This window comes from Triticum aestivum, chromosome 2B, assembly GCF_018294505.1.
Source record: "Triticum aestivum cultivar Chinese Spring chromosome 2B, IWGSC CS RefSeq v2.1, whole genome shotgun sequence".
NCBI classification, from domain to species: domain Eukaryota; kingdom Viridiplantae; phylum Streptophyta; class Magnoliopsida; order Poales; family Poaceae; genus Triticum; species Triticum aestivum.
The window spans coordinates 118,353,738-118,377,231 of record NC_057798.1 but is presented as its reverse complement, the minus strand read 5'-3'; the positions used below and the strand labels follow the sequence as shown (position 1 = coordinate 118,377,231).

At 46.8% G+C, this 23,494-nt stretch overlaps 1 protein-coding gene across 1 annotated transcript; it reads right to left on the bottom strand.

The window, feature by feature from the left end:
* Positions 1 to 19,806: 19,806 nt before the first annotated feature.
* Positions 19,807 to 21,251, bottom strand: LOC123040744 (momilactone A synthase). The gene is made up of 2 exons (XM_044463506.1): positions 21,044 to 21,251; positions 19,807 to 20,896 (listed from the first exon to the last, which is right to left on the bottom strand). The coding sequence occupies exons 1-2, from the start codon at positions 21,070 to 21,072 to the stop codon at positions 20,011 to 20,013; spliced, it is 915 nt and encodes a 304-aa protein (XP_044319441.1). The 5' UTR covers positions 21,073 to 21,251; the 3' UTR covers positions 19,807 to 20,010.
* Between the last annotated feature and the right edge of the window lie 2,243 nt (positions 21,252 to 23,494).

Below are 23,494 nucleotides of genomic sequence, written 5' to 3'. Positions count from 1 at the left end.
TGCCAAACCACAGTTCATAAGGCATTGTCTCAACGGATTTTGATGGTGCCCTATTTAAAGTGAATGCAGCTGTCTTTAATGCATAACCCCAAAACGATAATGGTAAATCGGTAAGAGACATCATAGATCACACCATATCTAATAAAGTGCGGTTACGACGTTCGGACACACCATAACGCTGTGGTGTTCCAGGTGGTGTGAACTGTGAAACTATTCCACATTGTTTTATATGAAGGCCAAACTCGTAACTCAAATATTCTCCTCCACGATCAGATCGTGGAAACTTTATTTTCTTGTTACGATGATTCTCCACTTCACTCTGAAATTCTTTGAACTTTTTAAATGTTACAGACTTCTGTTTCATTAAGTAGATATTCTCATATCTGCTCAAATCATCTTGTGAAGGTCAGAAAATAACGATACCCGCCACGAGCATCAACACTCATTGGTCCGCATACATCGGTATGTATTATTTCCAATAAGTCACTAGCTCGTTCCATTGTTCCGGAGAACGGAGTTTCAGTCATCTTGCCCATAAGGCACGGTTCGCAAGCATCAAATGGTTCATAATCAAGTGATTCCAAAAGTCCATCTTTATGGAGTTTCTTCATGCGCTTTACACCGATATGACCCAAATGGCAGTGTCACAAATATGTTGCACTATCATTATCAACTTTGCATCTTTTGGCATCAATATTATGAATATGTGTATCACCACGATCAAGATTCAATAAACCATCAACATTGGGTGTATGACCATAGAAGGTTTTATTCATGTAAACAGAATAAGAATTTATTCTCTATCTTAGATGAATAATCATATCGCAATAAACATGATCTAATCATATTTATGCTCAACGCAAACACCAAATAACAATTATTTAGGTTCAACACTAATCTCGAAAATATAGGGAGTGTACGATGATGATCATATCAATCTTGGAACCACTTCCAACACACATCGTTACTTCACCCTCAACTAGTCTCTGTTTATTCTGTAACTCCTGTTTCGAGTTACTAATCTTAGCAACCGAACAAGTATCAAATACTCAGGGCTACTATAAACACTAGTAAGGTACACATCAATAACCTGTATATCAAATATACCCTTGTTCACATTGCTAACCTTCTTATCCACCAAATATTCAGGGCATTTCCGCTTCTAGTGACCATATCCTTTGCAGTATAATCACTCAGTTTCAGGCTTTGGTCCAGTTTTGGGCTTCTTCGCGGGAGTGACAACTTGCTTGCCATTCTACTTGAAGTTCCCTTTCTTTTCCTTTGCCCTTTTCTTGAAACTAGTGGTCTTGTCAATCATCAACACTTGATGCTCTTTTCTTGATTTCTACCTTCGTCGATTTCAGCATCACGAAAAGCTCGGGAATCGTTTTCATCATCCCTTGCATTATAGTTCATCACGAAGTTCCAGTAACTTGGTGATGGTGACTAGAGAACTCTGCCAATCACTATCTTATTTGGAAAATTAACTCCCACTTGATTCAAGCGATTGTAGTACTCAGACAATCTAAGTACTTGCTCACTAGTTGAGCAATTCTCCTCCATCTTTTAGGCGAAGTATTTGTCAGAGGTCTCATACCTCTTGACACGGGCATGAGTCTGAAATACCAGCTTCATCTCTTGAAACATCTTATATGTTCCATGACGTTTCAAAAACGTTTTTGTAGTCCCGGTTCTAAGCCATAAAGCATGGTGCACAACACTATCAAGTAGTCATCATATTGAGCTAGCCAAACGTTCATAACGTATGCATCTGCTCCTGCAATAGGTCTGTCACCTAGCGGTGCATCAAGGACATAATTCTTCTGTGCAGCAATGAGAATAAACCTCAGATCACGGACCAAGTCCGCGTCATTGCTACTAACATCTTTCAACTTAGTTTTCTCTAGGAACACATATAAAAAACATAGGGAAGCAACAACGCGAGCTATTGATCTACAACATAATTTGCAAAATACTACCAGGACTAAGTTCATGATAAATCAAAGTTCAATTAATCATATTACTTAAGAACTCCCACTTAGACAGACATCTCTCTAGTCATCTAAGTGAACACGTGATCCAAATCAACTAAACCATGTCCGATCATCACGTGAGATGGAGTAGTTTTCAATGGTGAACATCACTATGTTGATCATATCTACTATATGATTCACGTTCGACCTTTCGGTCTCCGTGTTCCGAGGCCATATCTGTATATGCTAGGCTCGTCAAGTTTAACCTGAGTATTCCGCGTGTGCAACTGTTTTGCACCCGTTGTATTTGAACGTAGAGCATATCACACCCGATCATCACGTGGTGTCTCAGCACGAAGAACTTTCGCAATGGTGCATACTCAGGGAGAACACTTCTTGATAATTAGTGAGAGATCATCTTAAAATGCTACCATCAATCAAAGCAAGATAAGATGCATAAAGGATAAACATCACATGCAATCAATATAAGTGATATGATATGGCCATTATCATCTTGTGCTTGTGATCTCCATCTTCAAAGCACCGTCGTGATCACCATCGTCACCGGCGCAACACCTTGATCTCCATCGTAGCATCGTTGTTGTTTCGCCATCTATTGCTTCTACGACTATCGCTACCGCTTAGTGATAAAGTAAAGCAATTATATGGCGCTTGCATTTCATACAATAAAGCGACAACCATATGGCTCCTGCCAGTTGCCGATAACTCGGTTACAAAACATGATCATCTCATACAATAAAATATAGCATCACATCTTGACCATATCACATCACAACATGCCCTGCAAAAACAAGTTAGACGTCCTCTACTTTGTTGTTGCAAATTTTACGTGGCTGCTATGGGCTGAGCAAGAACCGTTCTTACCTATGCATCAAAACCACAACGATAGTTCGTCAAGTTAGTGTTGTTTAAACCTTCACAGGACCGGGCGTAGCCACACTCGGTTCAACTAAAGTTGGAGAAACTGACACCCGCCAGCCACCTGTGTGCAAAGCACGTTGGTAGAACCAGTCTCGCGTAAGCGTACGCGTAATGTCGGTCCGAGCCACTTCATCCAACAATACCGCCGAACCAAAGTATGACATGCTGGTAAGCAGTATGACTTGTATCGTCCATAACTCACTTGTGTTCTACTTGTGCATATAACATCTACACATAAAACCTGGCTCTGATGCCACTGTTGGGTAACGTAGTAATTTCAAAAAAATTCCTACGCACACGCAAGATCATGGTGATGCATAGCAACGAGAGGGGAGAGTGTGTCCATGTACCCTCATAGACCGAAAGTGGAAGTGTTAGAACAACGCGGTTGATATAGTTGTACGTCTTCATGGCCCGACCGATCAAGCACCGAAACTACGGCACCTCTAAGTTCTAGCACACGTTCAGCTCGATGACGTCCCTCGAACTCCGATCCGGCCGAGTGTCAAGGGAGAGTCAGCACGACGGCGTGGTGATGATGATGATATTCTACCGACGCAGGGCTTCGCCTAAGCACCGCTATGATATTATCAAGGTGGACTATGATGGAGGGGGCACCACACACGGCTAAGAGATCCAAGGGATCAATTGTTGTGTCTATGGGGTGCCCCTCCTCCGTATATAAAGGAGGAGAGGAGGGGGAGGGCCGACCCTCAACTATGGCGCACCCTGGGGAGTCCTACTCCCACCGGGAGTAGGATTCCCCCCTTCCATGTAGTAGGAGTAGGAGTCAAGGAAAGGGAAGAAAGAAGGGAAGGAAGGAGGGGGCGCAACCCCTCCCCCTAGTCCAATTCGGACTAGGCCTTGGTCGGGGGGGGGGGGGGCGCACAACCTGCCCTAGGCAGCCCCTCTCTCTTTCCCGTATGGGCCAATAAGGCCCAATACTTCTCCCCGGCGAATTCCCGTAACTCTCCAGCACTCCGATAAATACCCGAATCACTTGGAACCTTTCCGAAGTCTGAATATGGTTATCCAATATATCAATCTTTACATGTCGACCATTTCGAGACTACTCGTCATGTCCCCGATCTCATCCGGGACTCCAAACTCCTTCGGTACATCAAAACACATAAACTCATAATATAACTGTCATCGAAACCTTAAGCGTGCGGACCCTATGGGTTCGAGAACTATGTAGACATGACCGAAACACGTTTCCGGTCAATAACCAATAGCGGAACCTGGATGCTCATATTGGCTCCCACATATTCTACGAAGATATTTATCGGTCAAACCGCATAACAACATAAGTTGTTCCCTTTGTCATCGGTATGTTACTTGCCCGAGATTTGATCGTTGGTATCTCAATACCTAGTTCAATCTCGTTACCAGCAAGTCTCTTTACTCGTTATGTAATGCATCATCCCACAACTAACTCATTAGTCACATTGCTTGCAAGGCTTATAGTGATGTGCATTACCGAGAGGGCCCAGAGATACCTCTCTGACAATCGGAGTGACAAATCCTAATCTCGAAATACGCCAACTCAACATGTACCTTCGGAGACACCTGTAGAGCTCCTTTATAATCACCTAGTTACGTTGTGACGTTTGGTAGCACACAAAGTGTTCCTCCGGTAAATGGGAGTTGCATAATCTCATAGTCATAGGAACATGTATAAGTCATGAAGAAAGCAATAGCAACATACTAAATGATCAAGTGCTAAGCTAACGGAATGGGTCAAGTCAATCACATCATTCTCCTAATGATGTGATCCCATTAATCAAATGACAACTCATGTCTATGGTTAGGAAACTTAACCATCTTTGATTAACGAGCTAGTCAAGTAGAGGCATACTAGTGACACTATGTTTGTCTATGTATTCACACATGTATTATGTTTCCAGATAATATAATTCTAGCATGAATAATAAACATCTATCATGATATAAGGAAATAAATAATAACTTTATTATTGCCTCTAGGTCATATTTTCTTCACTTGTCTCCAGCATAGTCTGAGTCGGAGTAGCCAACAAGATTGAAAGAGGCCCTCTTAGGATACCAAATGCCAAAATTTGGCGTATGAATTAAGTATCTCACTATCCTTTTCACGGCCTTAAGGTGACATTCTTTAGGTGCAGCTTGATATCGTGCACACATGCACACACTTAGCATAATATCGGGCCGTGAAGCACATTGGTATAACAATGAATCAATCATAGAGCGATAAGCCTTTTGATCAACTGGTTCACCATCTTTGGTCAAATCAAGATGTCCACTAGTAGGCATGGGTGTAGACATACCTTTGGATTCTTGCATATTGAACTTCTTGAATAAGTCCTTAGTGTACTTCTTTTGAGAGACAAAAGTACCTTCCTTAGTTTGCTTGATTTGCAACCCAAGAAAGAATTTGAGTTCACTCATCATTGACATCTCTAACATCTCCGACATTAGCTTTCCAAACTTCTCACTAAAATGAGGGTTAGTTGATCCAAATATAATATCATCAACATAAATTTGGCATACAAATAATTCTCCATTAACCCTTTTAGTAAAAAGTGTAGAATCATTTTTCCCAATTTCAAACCCTTTTTCAATAAGGAAATTAGTTAAGCATTTGTACCAAGCTCTAGGAGCTTGTTTAAGACCATAAAGAGCTTTGCGAAGTTTGTAGACATGATTGGGTTTCTTAGGATTGATAAAGCCGGGAGGTTGTTTTACATAGACTTCCTCCTCTATTTCACCATTTAGAAAAGCACTTTTGATGTCCATTTGGTACAAGGTGATATCATGGTGATTAGCATAGGCAAGTAAGATGCGAATGGATTCAAGTCTAGCAACGGGAGCATAAGTCTCACCATAGTCCATACCTTCGACTTGTGTGTAGCGTTGGGCGACGGGATGTGCTTTGTTGCGAACTACTTGTACATCTTCATCTTGCTTATTGTGAAACACCCATTTGGTACCGATGATGTTGTGGTTGTCGTTGGGCTTCTCAACCAATGTCCAAACTTGATTCCTCTCAAAGTTGTGTAGCTCTTCATGCATAGCATTTATCCAATCCGGATCTTCCAATGCTTCTTCAACCTTCATAGGTTCAATGCTAGAGATGAATGAATAGTGTTCACAAAAGTTAGCTAAACTAGTTTTAGAGCGAGTTATTCTCCCGGTTTGGATATCATTGTAGATTTGCTCGACGGGATGGTCTTTAGCAATTCTCGCTCGAACTCGTGAAAGCTTTTGCTTGGGTCTTGGTTGAACATCTTCTTCATCTTGTTCCTCTTCTTGGCCTTCTTCATTATTGGCGTTGTCATTCTCTTGTCGTTGTGGAGAGGGAGGTTGTTGACGTTCTTGATGTACTTCCTCGTTTTCTTCATCTTGATGTGTCCCACTTGTGGATGCTTTTGTATCAACTCTTGGTTCACCTTGTCGTGAGGTAGAAGCTTCCACTTGGACAGACGAGTTGCTCTCCTTTACCTCCGTTGGACGAATCTTGCCAATAGACAAGTCTTGGATTGCTTCCGAGGGGTCTTTGTCTCCTACATCAATTGGCAATTGCTCTACTTGTGAGCCGTTAGATTCATCAAACTTCACATCTACCATTTCTTCAACCTTTCAGGTGAAACTGTTGTAGACACGGTAAGTGTGAGAGTTTGAGCCATAACCAAGTAGGAAACCTTCATGAGACTTGGGAGCAAATTTAGAATGACGATGCTTATCAAGAATGTAGCACTTTGAGCCGAATACACGAAAGTATCCAACTTGGGGTTTGTTACCGGTGAGGAGCTCATATGCCGTCTTGCCGAGTAGCTTGTGAAGATACAAGCGATTTGTTGCATGACAAGCTGTCTCAACTGCTTCTGCCCAAAAGTGCTTCGGCGTCTTGTACTCATCAAGCATCGTTCTTGCCCTTTCGATGAGCGTCCGGTTCTTCCTCTCAACAACTCCATTTTGTTGAGGTGTGTACGTAGCCGAAAACTGATGTGAAATCCCTTCTTCGTCAAGAAAGGTGTCCACATTTGTTCTTGAACTCCGTTCCGTTGTCGCTGCGAACCTTCTTGATCTTTACTTCAAACTGATTTTGAGCCTTCCTGGCGAAGTTTTTGAAGATCTTTTGGACCTGCGATTTATCATCGAGAAAGAACACCCACGTAAATATTGAAAAATCATCAACTATGACTAGACCAAAAGAATTTCCACCGAGACTTTTGTAAGCGTTGGGACCAAAGAGATCCATGTAAAGTAGCTCAAGTGGCCTCCTTGTGGTCATGATGTTCTTCACGGGATGCCTTCCTCCAACCTGTTTACCTGCTTGACAAGCACTGCAATGTCTATCCTTATCAAATATTACATCGTTAACACCAAGGATATGATTCCCTTTAATAAGCTTGTCAAGATTTCGCATGCCAACGTGACCTAATCGTCTATGCCATAACCAACCTTTAGAGGATTTAGCAATGAAGCAAGTTCTAGGTTGAGCCTTTTTAGTGAAATCAACAATGTAAAGATCATCTCTACAAATACCAGTAAAGACCATTTTATGATTGTCTCTACGAAACACTTGGCAATCTACTTCAGTAAATAGGACATTGAAACCGAAATCAGCAAGTCTAGATACTGAAAGTAAGTTGTAGCCAAGAGATTCGAAGAGCATAACATTTTCAATGGAGCTATCATGTGAGATGACCACCTTATTGAGGCCAACCACCTTACCCTTTGAGTTGTCACCGAAAGTGACATGCTTTCGAGGACCATCATTTTCAGCAAGCTCATGAAACATGTCTTTATCTCCGGTCAAGTGATCAGTACATCCACTGTCAAGAACCCATTCCTTTCCTCCTGCCATATATCCCCGAAGATTTGCCATGAGACCAAAGTGTCTCATTGCATCATCAAGATCGAAGTCATCATCATCATCCTCATCATAGTATCCAAGTTCAACATCGTCATGTGGTGGATCAATTCCTAGTGAGGGTGATTCATTAGTATGAGTTTGACAATGATCTCCTTTATGAAGTCTAGTAGCTTCAGAAATAATATCGCTAATAATTCCAACATTTCCTTTGGCACGCATAAGATTTGTAAGTTCAAATAGACAATTACCAAACATAGGATCATTGGAATTCATCTTACTCAAGGCAATAGACTTATGAAGAATTTCATCCAGATTTTTCAAAGAATAATTAGGAAATCGTTCCTCAAGAAATTTCCATATAGTGTAGGCACACTCAAGAGTAGGCAGTTTTCCAATCAAGTTTCTAGGCAAGCCTCTAGTGATAAGATTAACAGTTCTAACATTCCTAATCATGTCAATTGACTCCTCAAGGGTAGGATGCATAGGATCAACATGAGGTGCACAAGGACTAGCAATGTACTTGTTCAAATGATATTGATTGAAAATTACAAGCATCTCATTTTTCCACTCATGAAAATATTCTCCATCAAGTATAGGCACTCTATGTCTAAGACTCCCCAAAGTAGACTCATCCATCTTCCTCCAATGGTGATTAAACCAAAGAAATGGAGACCAAGCTCTCATACCACTTGTAGGATCTAGAAGTATGTCTAGAGGGGGGGGGGGTGATTAGACTACTTGACCAAATAAAGACTTAACCTCTTCCAATTTTAGTCTTTGGCAGATTTTAGCAAACTTAGCACAAGTCAAGCAATCTTAACACAATTCAAGCAAACATGCAAAGAGTATATGAGCAGGGGAAAATAAAGCATGCAACTTGCAAGAATGTAAAGAGAAGGGTTTGGAGATTTCAAACGCAATTTGGAGACACGGTGATTTTCTAGCCGTGGTTCCGATAGGTGGTGCTATCGTACATCCACGTTGATGGAGACTTCAACCCACGAAGGGTAATGACTGCGCGAGTCCACGGAGGGCTCCACCCAAGAAGGGTCCACGAAGAAGTAACCTTGTCTATCCCACCATGGCCGTCGCCCACGAAGGACTTGCCTCACTAGAGGTAGATCTTCACGAAGTAGGCGATCTCCTTGCCCTTACAAACTCCTTGGTTCAACTCCACAATCTTGTTGGAGGCTCCCAAGTGACACCTAGCCAATCTAGGAGACACCACTCTCCAAGAAGTAATAAATGGTGTGTTGATGATGAACTCCTTGCTCTTGTGCTTAAAATGATAGTCTCCCAACACTCAACTCTCTCTCACAGGATTTGGATTTGGTGGAAAGAAGATTTGCATGGAAAGCAACTTGGGGAAGGCTAGAGATCAAGATTCATATGGTAGGAATGGAATATCTTGGTCTCAACCCATGAGTAGGTGGTTCTCTCTCAGAAATGGTAAGTTGGAATGTAGGTTTGTTCTGATGGCTCTCTCCACGAATGAAGAGGAGGTGGAGGGGTATATATAGCCTCCACACAAAATCTAACCGTTACACACAATTTACCAATCTCGGTGGGACCGAATCAACAAACTCGGTCGGACCGATTTCGTAAACCTAGTGACCGTTAGGGTCTTCGGTGGGACCGACATGCAACTCGGTAGGACCGATATGGTTAGGGTTAGGGCATAACGTAATCTCGGTGAGACCGATTACACAAACTCGGTGAGACCGACTTTGGTAATAAGCTAACCAGAGAGTTGGTCAGGTAAACTCGGTGGGACCGGTTCGCTCTTCTTGGTGAGACCGAAATGTTACGAAAACGAAACAGAGAGTTTACATTGCAATCTCGGTGGGACCGATCACTCATTTCGGTGAGACCGAAACGTTACGAAGGGAAACAGAGAGATTACAATCTCATCTCGGTGAGACCGATTTGCCTAGGGTTTGTGGCAGTGGCTATGACATCTGAACTCGGTGGCGCCGGATAGAAAGAATCTGTGGGGCCGAGTTGGACTTTAGGTTTAGGTCATATGTGGATGTGGGAAAGTAGTTGAGGGTTTTGGAGCATATCACTAAGCACTATGAAGCAAGAAACTCATTAAGCAACACCTCATCCCTCCTTGATAGTATTGGCTTTTCCTATAGACTCAATGTGATCTTGGATCACTAAAATATAAAATGTACAGTCTTGAGGTTGAAGCTTGAGCCAATCCTTTGTCCTTAGCATCTTGAAGGGGTTCCACATCCTTTAGTCCATGCCACTTCATTGTTGAACTTATCTGAACATATACTAGATAAAAGTGTTAGTCCAACAAGAGATATGTTGACATTAATTACCAAAATCACCTAGGGAGCACTTGTGCTTTCAACATGATACTAGTATATGATACTATCGGAGCGGAGTTTCAGTGCACGACGGCATTGGTGCACTTTATCCTCGTCGTGCACTTAATGCATCATGATGCGAGGAACCAACGACAGGCTGTAATATAGGAACAATACATGGGTCATATACTACATGCGGGTGGTACTAAATACTCACGTTGCGGTGCAGTATGGTGTGTCCGACGCCCGGTTTACGTTATCACTTGTACCAAACATGATGGCATCCTATGCGAAAATCGGCTAGGTACGCTTGCATGTGGTAGATGATATGGCCCAATAAGTACCTGGACAAAATTTTGCGTGCCTGTTGTTTTAGCCCGGAGCCATGCATTTCGAATCACTTAATATAGCCAGCCCGGGCGTGGCACATAAAAGCAAAAAACGAAAATCAGAAGATCTTGGTGTTTCGGCTGGATCTATTGCATGCTCGACAGAAGTATGGAATTCGTCGACATGGAGGGGCAGGTAAGGTAACAATTTTGAAGCCATGTTCTTGCAATATGGAGTTCTTCTAGTTGAGCATTATTTCTTTTTTTCCATCTTAGATCAACAGCTAATTTGATTCCTGACTGCGCCGACGCGTCGCAAAGAGTTCGAGATGTGTTTCGTGCGCCATCAAATTGTTCGTCAGGATCATCTAGGGCTTGGCAAAGAGTGGAAGCACTGACATCAAATAATGGGCAGTATGTAGGCATGTAGCTGGTGCGGTGCATGAAGCCTCATGAAATGTTGAAATCAATAGATCCATCTGAAACCTCGGCGAGGGCTCGGCTTCTTGCGCGGCTAGTGTCCAAGCTGGATCTTGCGATGTTCATGTACCAGATGCAAGTGGAGAAGCAACTTCAACTTGGAAACGAAGGTCAGTAACTAAATCAGTTGTGTATTGAAACTAGATTTGTGTTACAGGCCAAATGATAAGAGATTATTAAGTTTTACTTAGGTTAATTTAAACACAACCATAGGATAATATTAAATATTTTACTTAGGTTGTTTGCTTAAATAGAAACAATGATGTAAAAAATATTATTTGGATGATATTTTGTGTGCTGGCGCATGCATGTGGTACGGTTTGTGTGGTGGTCGTGCTATATGTAAAATGATAGCATGGAGTTGAGAAGAATGGCTGGGCCCGATCAAGATGGCGGGCTGGTAAATGTGCATGCATGCATGCAGCTCATGGCCTGACTTGTTCTTATACAGTATATATATTTTGGGGAGACATGGGGTGCATGCATGCTGTTCGGGGCGAGTATTCGAGTGTGCAGGCGGATTGGATTGCGTTACTGCAGACTGTGTGTGTGCATCTGTTTTGGCCCATGTACTCCCTCCGTCGCAAAATTCTTGTCTTACATTTGTCTAAATACGAATGTATCAAATCATGTTTTTTATTAGATACATTCGTGTCTAGACAAATCTAAGACAAGAATTTTGGGACGGAGGGAGTATGTCCGAAGACAGGCGGAAGGACGGAGGTGACAACGCCGCCATAAATATGATAACACCAGCTGTTCGAGAGGACACGTCTTCCATATACAGTTCAAAAAAAAAAAAACCCTCTAGTGCAAAAGATTCAAAACCCTAGATCGTGAGCATGTCGAACTCCTCGTACACAAGCTCGTCGGCTGGTTCAACTCGCCGGCAGAGCCACGCTCCGGTACCGTACCGACAAGCTCCTTTGGCATATGAGCCAACAAAGTACTACTTGTGCGCTCCGAGGGAGAAAGCGCCAATGTGGATCTCGTGGAGTGGCAACAACCCTGGGAGAAGATACCTTGCTTGTCCGAGGGGGAGGGTGAGTTCATAAGCTCGACCATTTTTATGCCATGAAAAATCCGTTCATCAGATTTGGTTGTTCATATATTCTGCTCGGTGGCAGTCTTTCGGTGTGGTTTTTCTTCAGTGGGTGGACGATGAAACAAGCCCCTTCCTCACTCAGTTGCTGCTTGATCCGAGGAATGATGTGTGGGCTCTAGAAGCACACAACAGAATACTTGATCATAACGTGCATGGCTGGCGCAGCCCAAACCTGGAGCATATTGAAGCAACTGCATCGACTTGGGTTCAACCGTCAGTTTCCTTACTACTGAAGAGAATCAAGATGAGAGCATCCGCCTAACAATTGCAAGGCTGAAGCACCAACATCGCTTGCTAGTATTGACACTGGTGGCTTGCCTAGTGATCGGAGCCAGCGTCTTGTTCCATCTGGGGCAGTGAAGGAGATGACTATATTTCAATATGTTTGCAATCATCGTCGTCTGTTTATGGAACCTTTCTAAAGTGTGGTGTGCCTGTGTATCTTTTGTTATGGTTATAACTATGATACTTCAGTATTAATTAATGTTTTCTATCAATGTAACTAAACCTGGGCAAACGTCGGGCCGGGCCGGGTTTCGGGCCGGGCTTGTAAAAGCCCGACCTTCATTTCTCAAGCCCGAGCCCGGCCCGAAGCCCGAAATACTCCATATTTTCAAGCCCGAGTCTGGCCCGAAGTCAAGCCCGAAGCCCGAAAGCCCGGTCCGAATGCTATTTTCTAGTACGCGCACGTGCAAGCCCGGCCCGAAGCCCGAAAGACCGGCCCGAAATACGGGAAAATTGAAGCCCGAGCCCGGCCCGAACTATCTTTCGGGCTGCAAAACAAAGCCCGAGCCCGGCCCGAATGTCAAGCCCGGCCCGGCCCGGCCCGAGTTTTTCAGGCCGGGCTCGGGCCGGGTCGTCGGGCCGGGCTGCCCATGCCCGGGTTTAAATGTAACCATGTGAACAAACTTTGAATTTCATGTATGCTGTGTGCCAATATTTGTATGAGGTAAATGAAAACAAATCCTAGTCTAGCTAGCATATATTATAATGCCACTGGACAATTATTCACGGTTCTAGCAAGTGTGGCTGTTGGATGTCCATCCAACGGATGTCGTGCTTCTTCTTCAATCTCGGATATTCTTGCTTCAGCCGCACAAAAAATGATTCCTCCCCCTGACATCTGGGGCGCACCGTTTCGGAGGCTGACCTGTGGACCTACTAAGTTGACGCGTACTGAGGGCTTTGTCAACTTAGTCAATATAAACGATTCTAGCTGCAGTGACCGTACGATGTCCATCCAACAGCCGTAGTGCTTATTCAACCTCTGGTGTTCTTGCTCCAGCCGCCAAAGCAGCGCCGGCCGTGCCGCGTGCTCCTGCCTTCCGTGGCCGGCTGTGATGCCGCGGAGGCCTCACTGCCCCTACTAATCCCACCCCTGGCCAGGCCATCCCTCTACTCACCCACACCCCCTGTTATTCTGCGGTGACGGTAGCCTCGCACCGCAGCCGAACCAGTGAACCCTCGTACTCCTATCCGCGCAGGATTCCACTACCTCATCTTCCCCGGCTCCGCGTCGTCCCCTTTCTAGGCCTTGCCGTCGTCCACCGCCCTGGTGCTCTCGGCGCGGCGTGGTCAACGTGGTCAAGGAACGACTTCCATTGGAAGAATACTGTACGTGGAGAGGCTGACAGTTGGGTCGATGGCAGTTGCAAGGAAGTGCCTCCTTATTACGCGCAAAATAATTATTCCTCCACCAGACAGCAGGGACCCACTAGACGGGCCACCGTATTTCGCGAAAAAACGTTTTCCCGCTGACTACTGGGACCTACCAGCTACATCTTCGCATGCAAGGAAGTGCGTCAGGGCAAAAAAAACGATTCGTTCCCCTGACTGCTGGGACCCACCAGCTACATCTTCGCATGCAAGGAAGTGCCTGACAGTCGGGACCCACCTGGTCAAAGCGTACGTAGCATTGTCATTCTAGTCGCAAACGTGTATGTACATACTGGTCGATGTAGAGGCCCGCACATAGCATGTACACGTACGTACAACGGCCAGGGTGCAACAAAGTAAATACGGCCACATACGTACATATAGGCGGGGTATCGAACGCCTACTCGCGCATACGTACTGCTAGGGCTCGTGTACATGGCTGGGTCGGAATGGAGAAACTGCGTCGTCGTCGTGTTCATGGGGAGGCAACAGAATGCGTCGTGTTCATCGGGAGGCAACGGACGCGTAGGAGCCAACCGACTTGGACGGAACGACTGATGGAAACGAGGCCCGGCGTACCGCAGAACGGAGGAAACGACCTTGTGTTCGACCGGCGACGTTCGAAACGGGATCCTGTTCATCGAGAGCGGTCTGGCGTACTGCAAAACAGAGCAAACGAACTTCTGTTGGACCTCCTACGGTTGAAACGGTGTCCTGTTGATCGGGAGGGGTGTGGCGTACCGCAAAACGGAAGAAACGGACTTGTGTTCAAGCACTACGGTCGAAACGGGGGTCTTGTTCATCGGAAGGGGTGTGGCATACCGCAAAACGGGACTCCACGGGATACTGCTCATCTCCATCATCGACCTCCTCCAGCCTCCACGAGCTACTGTTCATCCACCGTCGACCTCCTCCAACCTCCACCTGTGACTGTTCATCCACGGGCTTCTGTTCATCCAGCCTCCACCACGCGCTACTCCACCGGCTACTGTTCAACCAGCCCTCTCCATGGGGTCCTGTTCAACCACCCCTCCACAGGCTACTGTTCATCCAGCCCTCGACTGGCTAGTATTTAACCAGCCCTCCACGGGGTCGTCCTGTTCATCTAGCCCTCCACGGGGTCCTGTTCATCTAGCCCCAACCGGCTCGATCGGGGTCCTGTTCATCGGGTTCCTCTTTATCCACCCCCACCGGGAACTGTTCATCCAACCCCCTCCCAACAATGCTCAATGTTCATCAAGGGAAGGAGGCAGCAGGGTTCGATCGACTTCAGTTAGCAGCAGTAGTGAAGGAATCACTTGGGTTCAGTAACGTAGCTAGTGCAATCGCTCGGGTTCAATTAGAGGCTTAGAACCCAATGCCTCACTCGGGTTCAGTAATGTAGCTAGTGCAATCGCTCGGGTTCAATTAGAGGCTTAGAGCCCAACGCCTCACTCGGGTTCAGTTAGAGCCCAACGCCTCGCACACACGCGCGTACATGTACGAGAGAAACGCGCATCGCTCGGCCCTCGACCACCCACCGTAACCGGGAACTCCTCGAAATTTTCCTCGCCTTCGCTTCTACGACGGTTTTTTTCCGTCATGGACGGCCCAAAGAATGTCATGCAACTGCGTCTCCGGCCCGCCCAGGACGAAAAGCCCATTTTTTTGTCATGATTTTTTGTCATAGAAGTAGGAGCTCACCACATCTATGATGATACCGAGTTTTGTCACAATTATCATCATAGAAGTGTCATAAGTATGACAGAAAAAAAATTTGTTCAGCCCAAAATGTCACGGATGTGTCTTTTTTTGTAGTGTATAGTTAAATTTCCTAAATGGGCTATTGATATGATCACTTCTCAAATGTCTCACTTTTTCTGGGGTAATGTGGGTGATAATCATAAATATCACCTTGCTAATTGGGGATTGATCTCCAGGAGGAAAGAGTTTGGGGGTATTGGGGTTCCCAACCTTAGAGATTTTAACATGGCCCTTTTGGCTTCTTGGGGGAAAAGATTTTATGATAATAGGGATAGTGACTGGAAAAAGATTTTGGCTTACAAATATAATACTGCCAGCCCTAACTTCTTTAGCACTATGGCTACCCTGGGGTCTCCTTTTATGAAAAGCTTATCTTGGGCCCTTGCAGCTTCAAAAAATTTCTATAGATGGATCCCTGGGGATGGCAAGAGTATTGCCTTCTGGCATGATATTTGGATTGGGGATTATTCTCTTAAAACTGCATTTGGGACCTGTATGATATCTGTCAACAGCAAGAATCTTCTCTTGCACATGTCTGGGTGAATGGTGAACTTCACCTTACTTTTAGGAGGTGTGTTGAGGAAAGGGCTATAGCTAGGTGGAATGAACTCAATAATCTAGTTAAGCAAGTGGCATTATATGATGCTCCAGATCAACCTATTTGGATGCTGGAATCTTCCAGCAAATATTCTTTCAAATCCTTTTATAAGAAAATCAAGTTTTTTTTGAAGGGGGGGGGGTCTGCTGAGATTAAAGATGATATCTGGAAAATCAAAGTCCCACCCAATATCCATATTTTTCTGTGGTTGATTTACTATAATAAGAGCTTAACTAAAGATAACCTTGCCAAGCGCAGGCATGTAGATGACATGTCCTGTGTCTTTTGTAATGAGCCTGAAACTATCCAACATCTTTTCTTTGATTGCATTGTTACTAGGCAGGTGTGGGTTTTGGTGGCTGACAGTTTTAATGTTATCAGGCCTGGTTCTTTTGCTGTGCTTTCTTCCTTTTGGAAGAGGAGAAAACATTTTGAAGCTTTGAACATTGTTACTGCTACTGTCTTGTGGAGCTTATGGCGTTTGCGAAATGATTTTGTTTTCCAGGGGTGAAGATGGCAAAGTATACACTGTATCTTGGATCTGTTGGGAGCAACGATCAGGCAATGGAAAATCTTATGTTCAGAGTCTCAGGGTGCGCTTCTTCTCTGATGCTTAAGGCTGTTGGACCACCAAAGAGGGGAGTTGCTTAGGATTGCGTGGCACTAATGTATCCTCGGAGCATCGCTGGGTTGCATCCTGCTAGTTTGCACATCTTTGCTTTGATCTATTTGTGAGCTGGCATGTATGCTTACCTGGCTATGTATCCCATCTAGATCTGCCTAAAAAACTGTGTAATAGGGCAGCTTAAAACCTGGCTTTTCTTCTGTGGCAGCTACTCTCCGGTTGCCGCTGAGCGCTGTTAACAGTTTGTATTGGTGACTTTTACTTTGGCTTTATAAAAGTTGGGGCGGGGCGAAACCCCTTTTGATTCAAAAAAAAGGTTACCATTGACTGCACGAGATCTCGAGTTTTGACGGCTTCAATGCTCGCGATTTTATACACTCGATTAAGCATCTACATCCGGGGCCCTAAACTGGTCTCATCTACAGCCGTACGCCCTAAACTGGTCTCATCTACAGCCGTACGCCCTAAACTGATCTCAAACGCTTGGACGGGTCGCTCGATCACTGACCGATCACGAAAATGTGACCCAGCCGGACGCCTCAAACAGGCGTCAAACGTCTGGGCTGTCCGGAGCCCCTCATATCCAGCCCAAATATTGGGCGGATATGGTGTTGTCTGGGTGCGCTCGGGCGGAACCGATAAACCAGTCCAGCCCACCTCGACCCCACTCCATCCCTACAAATATCCCCAATCCGGAAAACCTACCTCACTCCGCTCTCGCCCCGTCTCTTCTTCTCCCCTCCAATTTCTCCGATTCGATCCACTTCGACGACTCCGACGACCATGTCAAGCGCCGACAGCCACTCTGACTCCGACTCGGACGAGGAGCTGGCACTCCGCATTGCCCTCAAGAGGTCCAAGGTGGACACGAGTGGCAGTTCCGGATCGGCCGCCTCACCTCTCCCCCGCTGGCCCCAGTGAGGACGTTGATGCTAGCTCCTCCCAGCCGGCCCGTGCGCAGCTCCACGAGGGCTGCGCAATCTGTGCCTCCCCCATGCCGTCCCCTGCCCCCGCCCGGCTGCTGTTCCCACACGGGCAGCGGTGGGTACTTGTGCCCGACCAGCCAGCCCGGATGCGCACACCGAGTCAGAGGCGCGCGCCGCCTGCCTCGAGAGGCAGCGGGCAAGGAAGAGGGACGTGGCAGAGAGCTCTGTCGGCCGCCGCCGCGGGTTACCGACGGAGCCCGATGAGGACGAGCGGCTCCTCGCGTGGGTCTACTGCCGGTCGTGTACAACAGTGGAGATGGATGCTCGACTGCTCTGTCGGAAGAACGCGAATGCCAAGGAGAAGGTGACAGAGGCGGCTCGACGGGAAGCTCAAGCAGCAGTAGGACCGGACCATCCAGCGGCTCAAAGGGCTCATCATCGTCTCCTCCTCCTCCTCATCCGACGACCGTGACTCCTCATCCGACGAATCAGACGATCCTCCACCAGCCATCGACGGCTACAGCCGTGCCGGCGACCGGAAGGGGAAAGGCCGTCGAGGAAGCGGTGACGATCCGCTTTCTTCAATTTAATTTTAAGTATTAGATGTAGTTTAAAGTTGTTTGTCATTTATGTGAACTTTGGTGGTCTTTTGAACATCCGTTCGTAATCTTTTGGTGAATGTATTGTGCTTGCCTATGTCGGTTTGCTGATCTACGTAGTTTGATCGATGTTGCATGGTTTAGTATGGATACGGGGATCGGATATGAGATACGTGGATGTGAACGACACCATTTGAGTGACCGGTTGGGCATTTTAGGGCCCGAATTTTCCTAGCCCGGCTGTAGATGCTCTTAGTTCAGTGTGTACGCAACAAGGTGACAGCACGGAGGAAGTAACATACATGGTCGACTAGTATACTTGTGTATGAAGTTTCGTGAGTAATGACACACGTGATATTCTTAGTGAAAAAAATACATGCAAATTGTGTTTTCAAATGTAACTCCGATTTTGTCATCTTGCCTAGAATAATCAACCAAGTTTGATACCCTAAAAATTTCAGAATTGTTTGGTTTTTTCTAGTATTTCTTTGCTTGATTTTATAATTCACGTCGGTGTGTGTGGAAGAATGTTCACATGTGAATTTTTGGTGATTAAATAAGCTATTATCCATGTTAGTAAACACATGGGACACAGAGATGCTATGCAACAAACAACATTGCCATTACTTTCCGTATAAGAACATTAATAGGAAATTCAAATTTTCGTTATATCTGTAAAAAGGTTCATCGATGCAAACGAGGATACAAGAGATAACGATGTATAATCTCCACACGTATCCTACAAGCTACAATCGAGCACATGTCGGTGTTTCCCAGAAGTAATGTCGACTTAGCAAGATGTCAAGGTAGCCAAATGTCAACTTAGCAATGTAGTGTACCAAGATAAGTTTAGTACTAGTAGTTCATACCCTATAATTTGCAGTAGGAATTGCTGCATTTTTCATGCATCCTATTTTTATTGTGTCGCTGAATCATGAATATATTAGTTTTTTAAGAACCTCAACGTGAGGGCAGGGGGTTCTTCTTCAATCTTGGCATGCTCTCTAGCTTGGGGGAGTGCAAGCTAAAGGATGTTGCCCGTCCATCTTCGCGATCTTGGAGTCCACTAATGGGATTGTCAAGAGCACCATGTCGGGCGAGATTTGGATAAGAAATACAAACACCTCTGCTGGTATGAATATAACTCAACTGCAATAGTTTTTTTTTCCTTTGGAGGATGCTACGGGAGGTCAATCTCACCGATGAGGTCGCCGACACTAACGTGAAAGCTCACCTTGAATGGTAACTACACCACCGCCTCAGCCTATCATGCTCAGTTTGAAGGTACGGTGATGACGTCCATGAGACTAGTCATTTGAAACAATTGCCCCCTCCCCCCACCCAAATGCAAATTCTTCGCTTGGTTAATCATGGAAGATAGAGTTTGGACCGCTGACGGCCTTCAGAGAAGAGGATGGCCAAATTGTGGCCTTTGTCAACTTTGTAGGAAGGAGTCGGAGACTTTCGCTCACATTATATCTAGGTGCCGTCTCTCCATTCGCGTTTGGAAGATGGTTCGAGATTGGCTTGACCTAAAATTCTTGAATGTTGATCACTGGGTAAACTTCAACTCGATCTCATAGTGGTGGCTTGCGGTGACTCATCCATCGGGCAACCGGATTAAAGCGATGGAAGAGCTTGTGTGCTGCACTGGGTTTAACAAAAAATGAACTCCGTTGTAACCTTTATTGCAACGCCATTACGCCACAGCATGCGAGCAAACTTTGCTTGGTTTGGCAAAGCCTAACTGCCGGCACACTTGACTGGTGGGTGGGGATTAACTCGCTAATCAACTTAATCAAATCCTAATTAGCCATGACAACAATGGCGTACGCTCGAGCTCAGCACCATGAATTCTTTTACTGCGACGGTGCTGGCTTGCTGTGCCCCTTCCCCACGGTGCACCCGCCGTCGACGACGAGGTTGTGCCCGTTGACATACTTGGCCTCGTCGGACGCCAGGTACACGGCGGCCCTGGCGATGTCTTCCACCTCCAGCACCGTCCCGCCGCCCATCTCGTTCATGCCCGTCTCCACCATCCGCCTCCGCTCCTCCTCGCTCGCCTCCGGGAACAGCTCTGCCAGCCCGCGCAGCCCGAACTGCGTGGCTATGCCGTGCGGCGAGATGGCGTTCACGCGCACCCCGTGACGGCCCAGCTCCCCGGCAAACGCGCGCACGGCGCCGATGACGGCGGCCTTGGAGATGCCGTATGTGGGCGCGATGATGCCGCCCAGCACCCCCGCGGTGCTCGCCGTGCAGATGATGCACCCGCTCCGGCGCGGCACCATGACGCGCGCCGCGTGCTTGATCCCGGCGACGGCGGACCGGGCGTTGGTGGCCATGGTGCGGTCGAAGTCGGCGAGGTCGAGGGACCCGACGGAGTCTATGACCATCCGCCCGGTGACGCCGGCGTGGTTGTGCATGACGTCGAGCCGGCCGTGGCGCGCCACCGCAAGGTCGACGGCCGCAGCGATCTGCGCCTCGTCCGTGACGTCGCAGCGGGTGTAGGCCGCGTCCGGGCCGAGCTGGGCGGCGACGGCGCGGCCGAGGTCGTCCTGGATGTCGGCGAGGATGACCTTGGCGCCGTTCCTGACGAACTCCGCGGCGGTCGCCTTGCCGATGCCGCTGGCGGCACCAGTGATCACGGCCACCTTCCCGGCCAACCTTTGGGAATTGGAGGCCGTGGAGTAGCCACAGTGGCTGACGAAGCGAGCCAGCGCGGACGGCCCAGCAACGGTATTTCTCCTGCACACACATACCCAAACACATAGAAATTCGGGTATGAGAGATCATATCGTGCCTCACTTCTTATTCGTAATCCAAGAACACGAGCCGGGCAGAGCCGGAGATCGATTTGTTCTTGTTCAGAAATCAGAATGCACCTTATCGTACCTGAGGACGACCTGCATCGCTAGGAACATCCTCGTGGATCTTCTGAGCTTCTCCTTTCAAGTTGATTTGTGAAGAGGGAAGTGCGTGACCTGTGTGTGTGTGATACTGTGACTTGGCTAGGCGAAGGAGCCGAGGACAGATTTATCAAGACGCCGACCCGCCAAGTACGTACTCGCAGCTCCCTCTTGATCATTGACACGAGAGCATCTGCAGCTGGGCTCCCCAAACTGCCCGAGCGAATCGCCCGGTCAGTGCCCCGGTAAGAAAATGTGACCAAGCCAGTCTTCCCTAAACCGGTCTTATAGTAACCGGTACCTATCCATTCCAGCCTAAATCTGAGACGAATTTGAGAAATGGGGAGGCTCATACACGCCCGGAGCCCTTGATGTGTCCGCCACGTTGAACCGGCTCACCCGGACCCCACAAATACCACCCAGATGAACCCTAGACCCGGATCAAACCACACTCTCCGTCTCTACGACACTCTCCATCTCCTTTCCTCGCCCCCTTCCCTTCTGATTCAATGTCGAGCTCCGGCAGCGCAGTGTCTGGTAGCAAAGACCTCATCGGCCGAGAGTCGCTGTCTCGCGAGGTGAAGGCGGACGACGACGAGGAGCTCATTGCACGCATCTGCAGAGCCAGTCGCAGCTGGACAAGGGCGGCAACGGAAGATCTGGCTCCACGCTGTCCTTATCACTCGGTGACGCAGTGCGGACAACGACGCTGGCCCATTGTGCCCTCACAGTTCCCGGTCCACCGCCGCAGCCACTTTCCACACCTGCTCCTGCTCACGTTCCCGGCCACTGTTGAGTCCTCGTGCATGCGCTGGTGCCGGCGCGAACGCAGAGGCAGACGCTGGAGGCTCGCGCCGCATGCCGCGAGAGGCGGCGGGGAAAGGGAAGGGCGGTGGTGGCCGACGTGATGTCCTCCCGCCGATCCCGCATGCGCGCGCCGGTAGATTTGGACGACCAGCTCCTCGCGGCGGTCCTCCGCCGGTCACTCGCCAAGGCACTTCGGCTTGCCATCGAGCAGTCGGAGCACAAGGCACTTCAACTCGCCAGCTCTTCGTCTCTGTTTATCTAGTTCTTTTAGTATGAATCTAGTCATGTCCAGAAATGTTTTGGTTGTATGAACTATGTTCGTTTGCTGGTATGCTCTATGACCATTTGTTGCTATGTTGATCTATGTACTCCGCCGCCTATGAAAGGACGATTGGGAAGGTATTAAGAAAAAGGTTATCGATTACTGTCTATGGACGTGGACGTGTCCGCGGATGTTTATTGGTGGGAGGGATGGCGACGCCCTGTGATAAGCTGCGACGTACTCCCTCCGTCCAGAAATATTTGTCATCAAAATAGATAAAAGAGGATGTATCTAGATGTATTTTAGTTCTAGATATATCTTTTTTTATTCATTTTGATGATAATTATTTAGAGACGGAGGGACTAGTAGCAAGTTGCAAACTTGCAATCATGCGGAGAAAGGGCACGGGCACGCCGGGCTTCTACACTAACATAAGAGGGTGAAACACCTTTGCCACTCCCTACGCCCCATCTAGATTCTCTCACCGATTAGGAACTTGCAGCACATACTTTCCATCTACCGTGGATACGATACGACCTAAGCAAAAGTTCGTGCGACACATTCGACCGTGAAGTTCACCTTCTTGCTTTTGCATGCTTGCGTTGCTGCCCTGCCTTGCACCCGAGTTCACCAAAAGGACCCCAACCCGCCCGCACCTTTGACGCACATCCTTTGGTATTTACTCGGGATGCACTTTAGAAATGATCGGTTGCAATATTGACATTATGAGAAAACTTGAGGTGGCTAGGCTTGATATGCTTTTGAATAAGGATGTTGGCGATAATGAAGAAATGGGTCGCAGCTCATCTCTCGTCGTAGTGACACTAGTGATACTGATATTAACACTAATATTAATGACTTATGCTCTGATGGAGATAAATTTGAAATTGTGGAAGAGAATATCTCGGCAAATTAAAGCAAGTCTTCTCCAAGAAGACCAGGGATACCTTCTCGAAAGTGTTATTCTGTGCTGGAGCATAGATGCTCTCCTTGTCCAGTCCATTCTTTCTCTTAAAGAATCGGGCCTCCTGAAGTATTTTAATTTGCACAGTATATAGCATCATATCTCTTCACATACCCCCTCCATCCGAAAAAGCTTATCCTATACTTGATGCTAGATACATCTATTGAGAGACAGTCTTTTTCGAACGGAGGGAGTATCTTAAACCACGAGGCGTGCCGACCCTGTCGCAGATCTTGACCGATGAGGCGAACCATTGCATGGCTTCCTCGACCATTGTCACCCTGCGCTGCTTGTGCACGGTTCATAGTTCCATTTCCATTCCCGCCCGTGTACACCAAATTTAAAAACCTCAAACTCGTTTCAACCTATCAGCAATACTACTATGTCCACACTTGGCGGTAAGC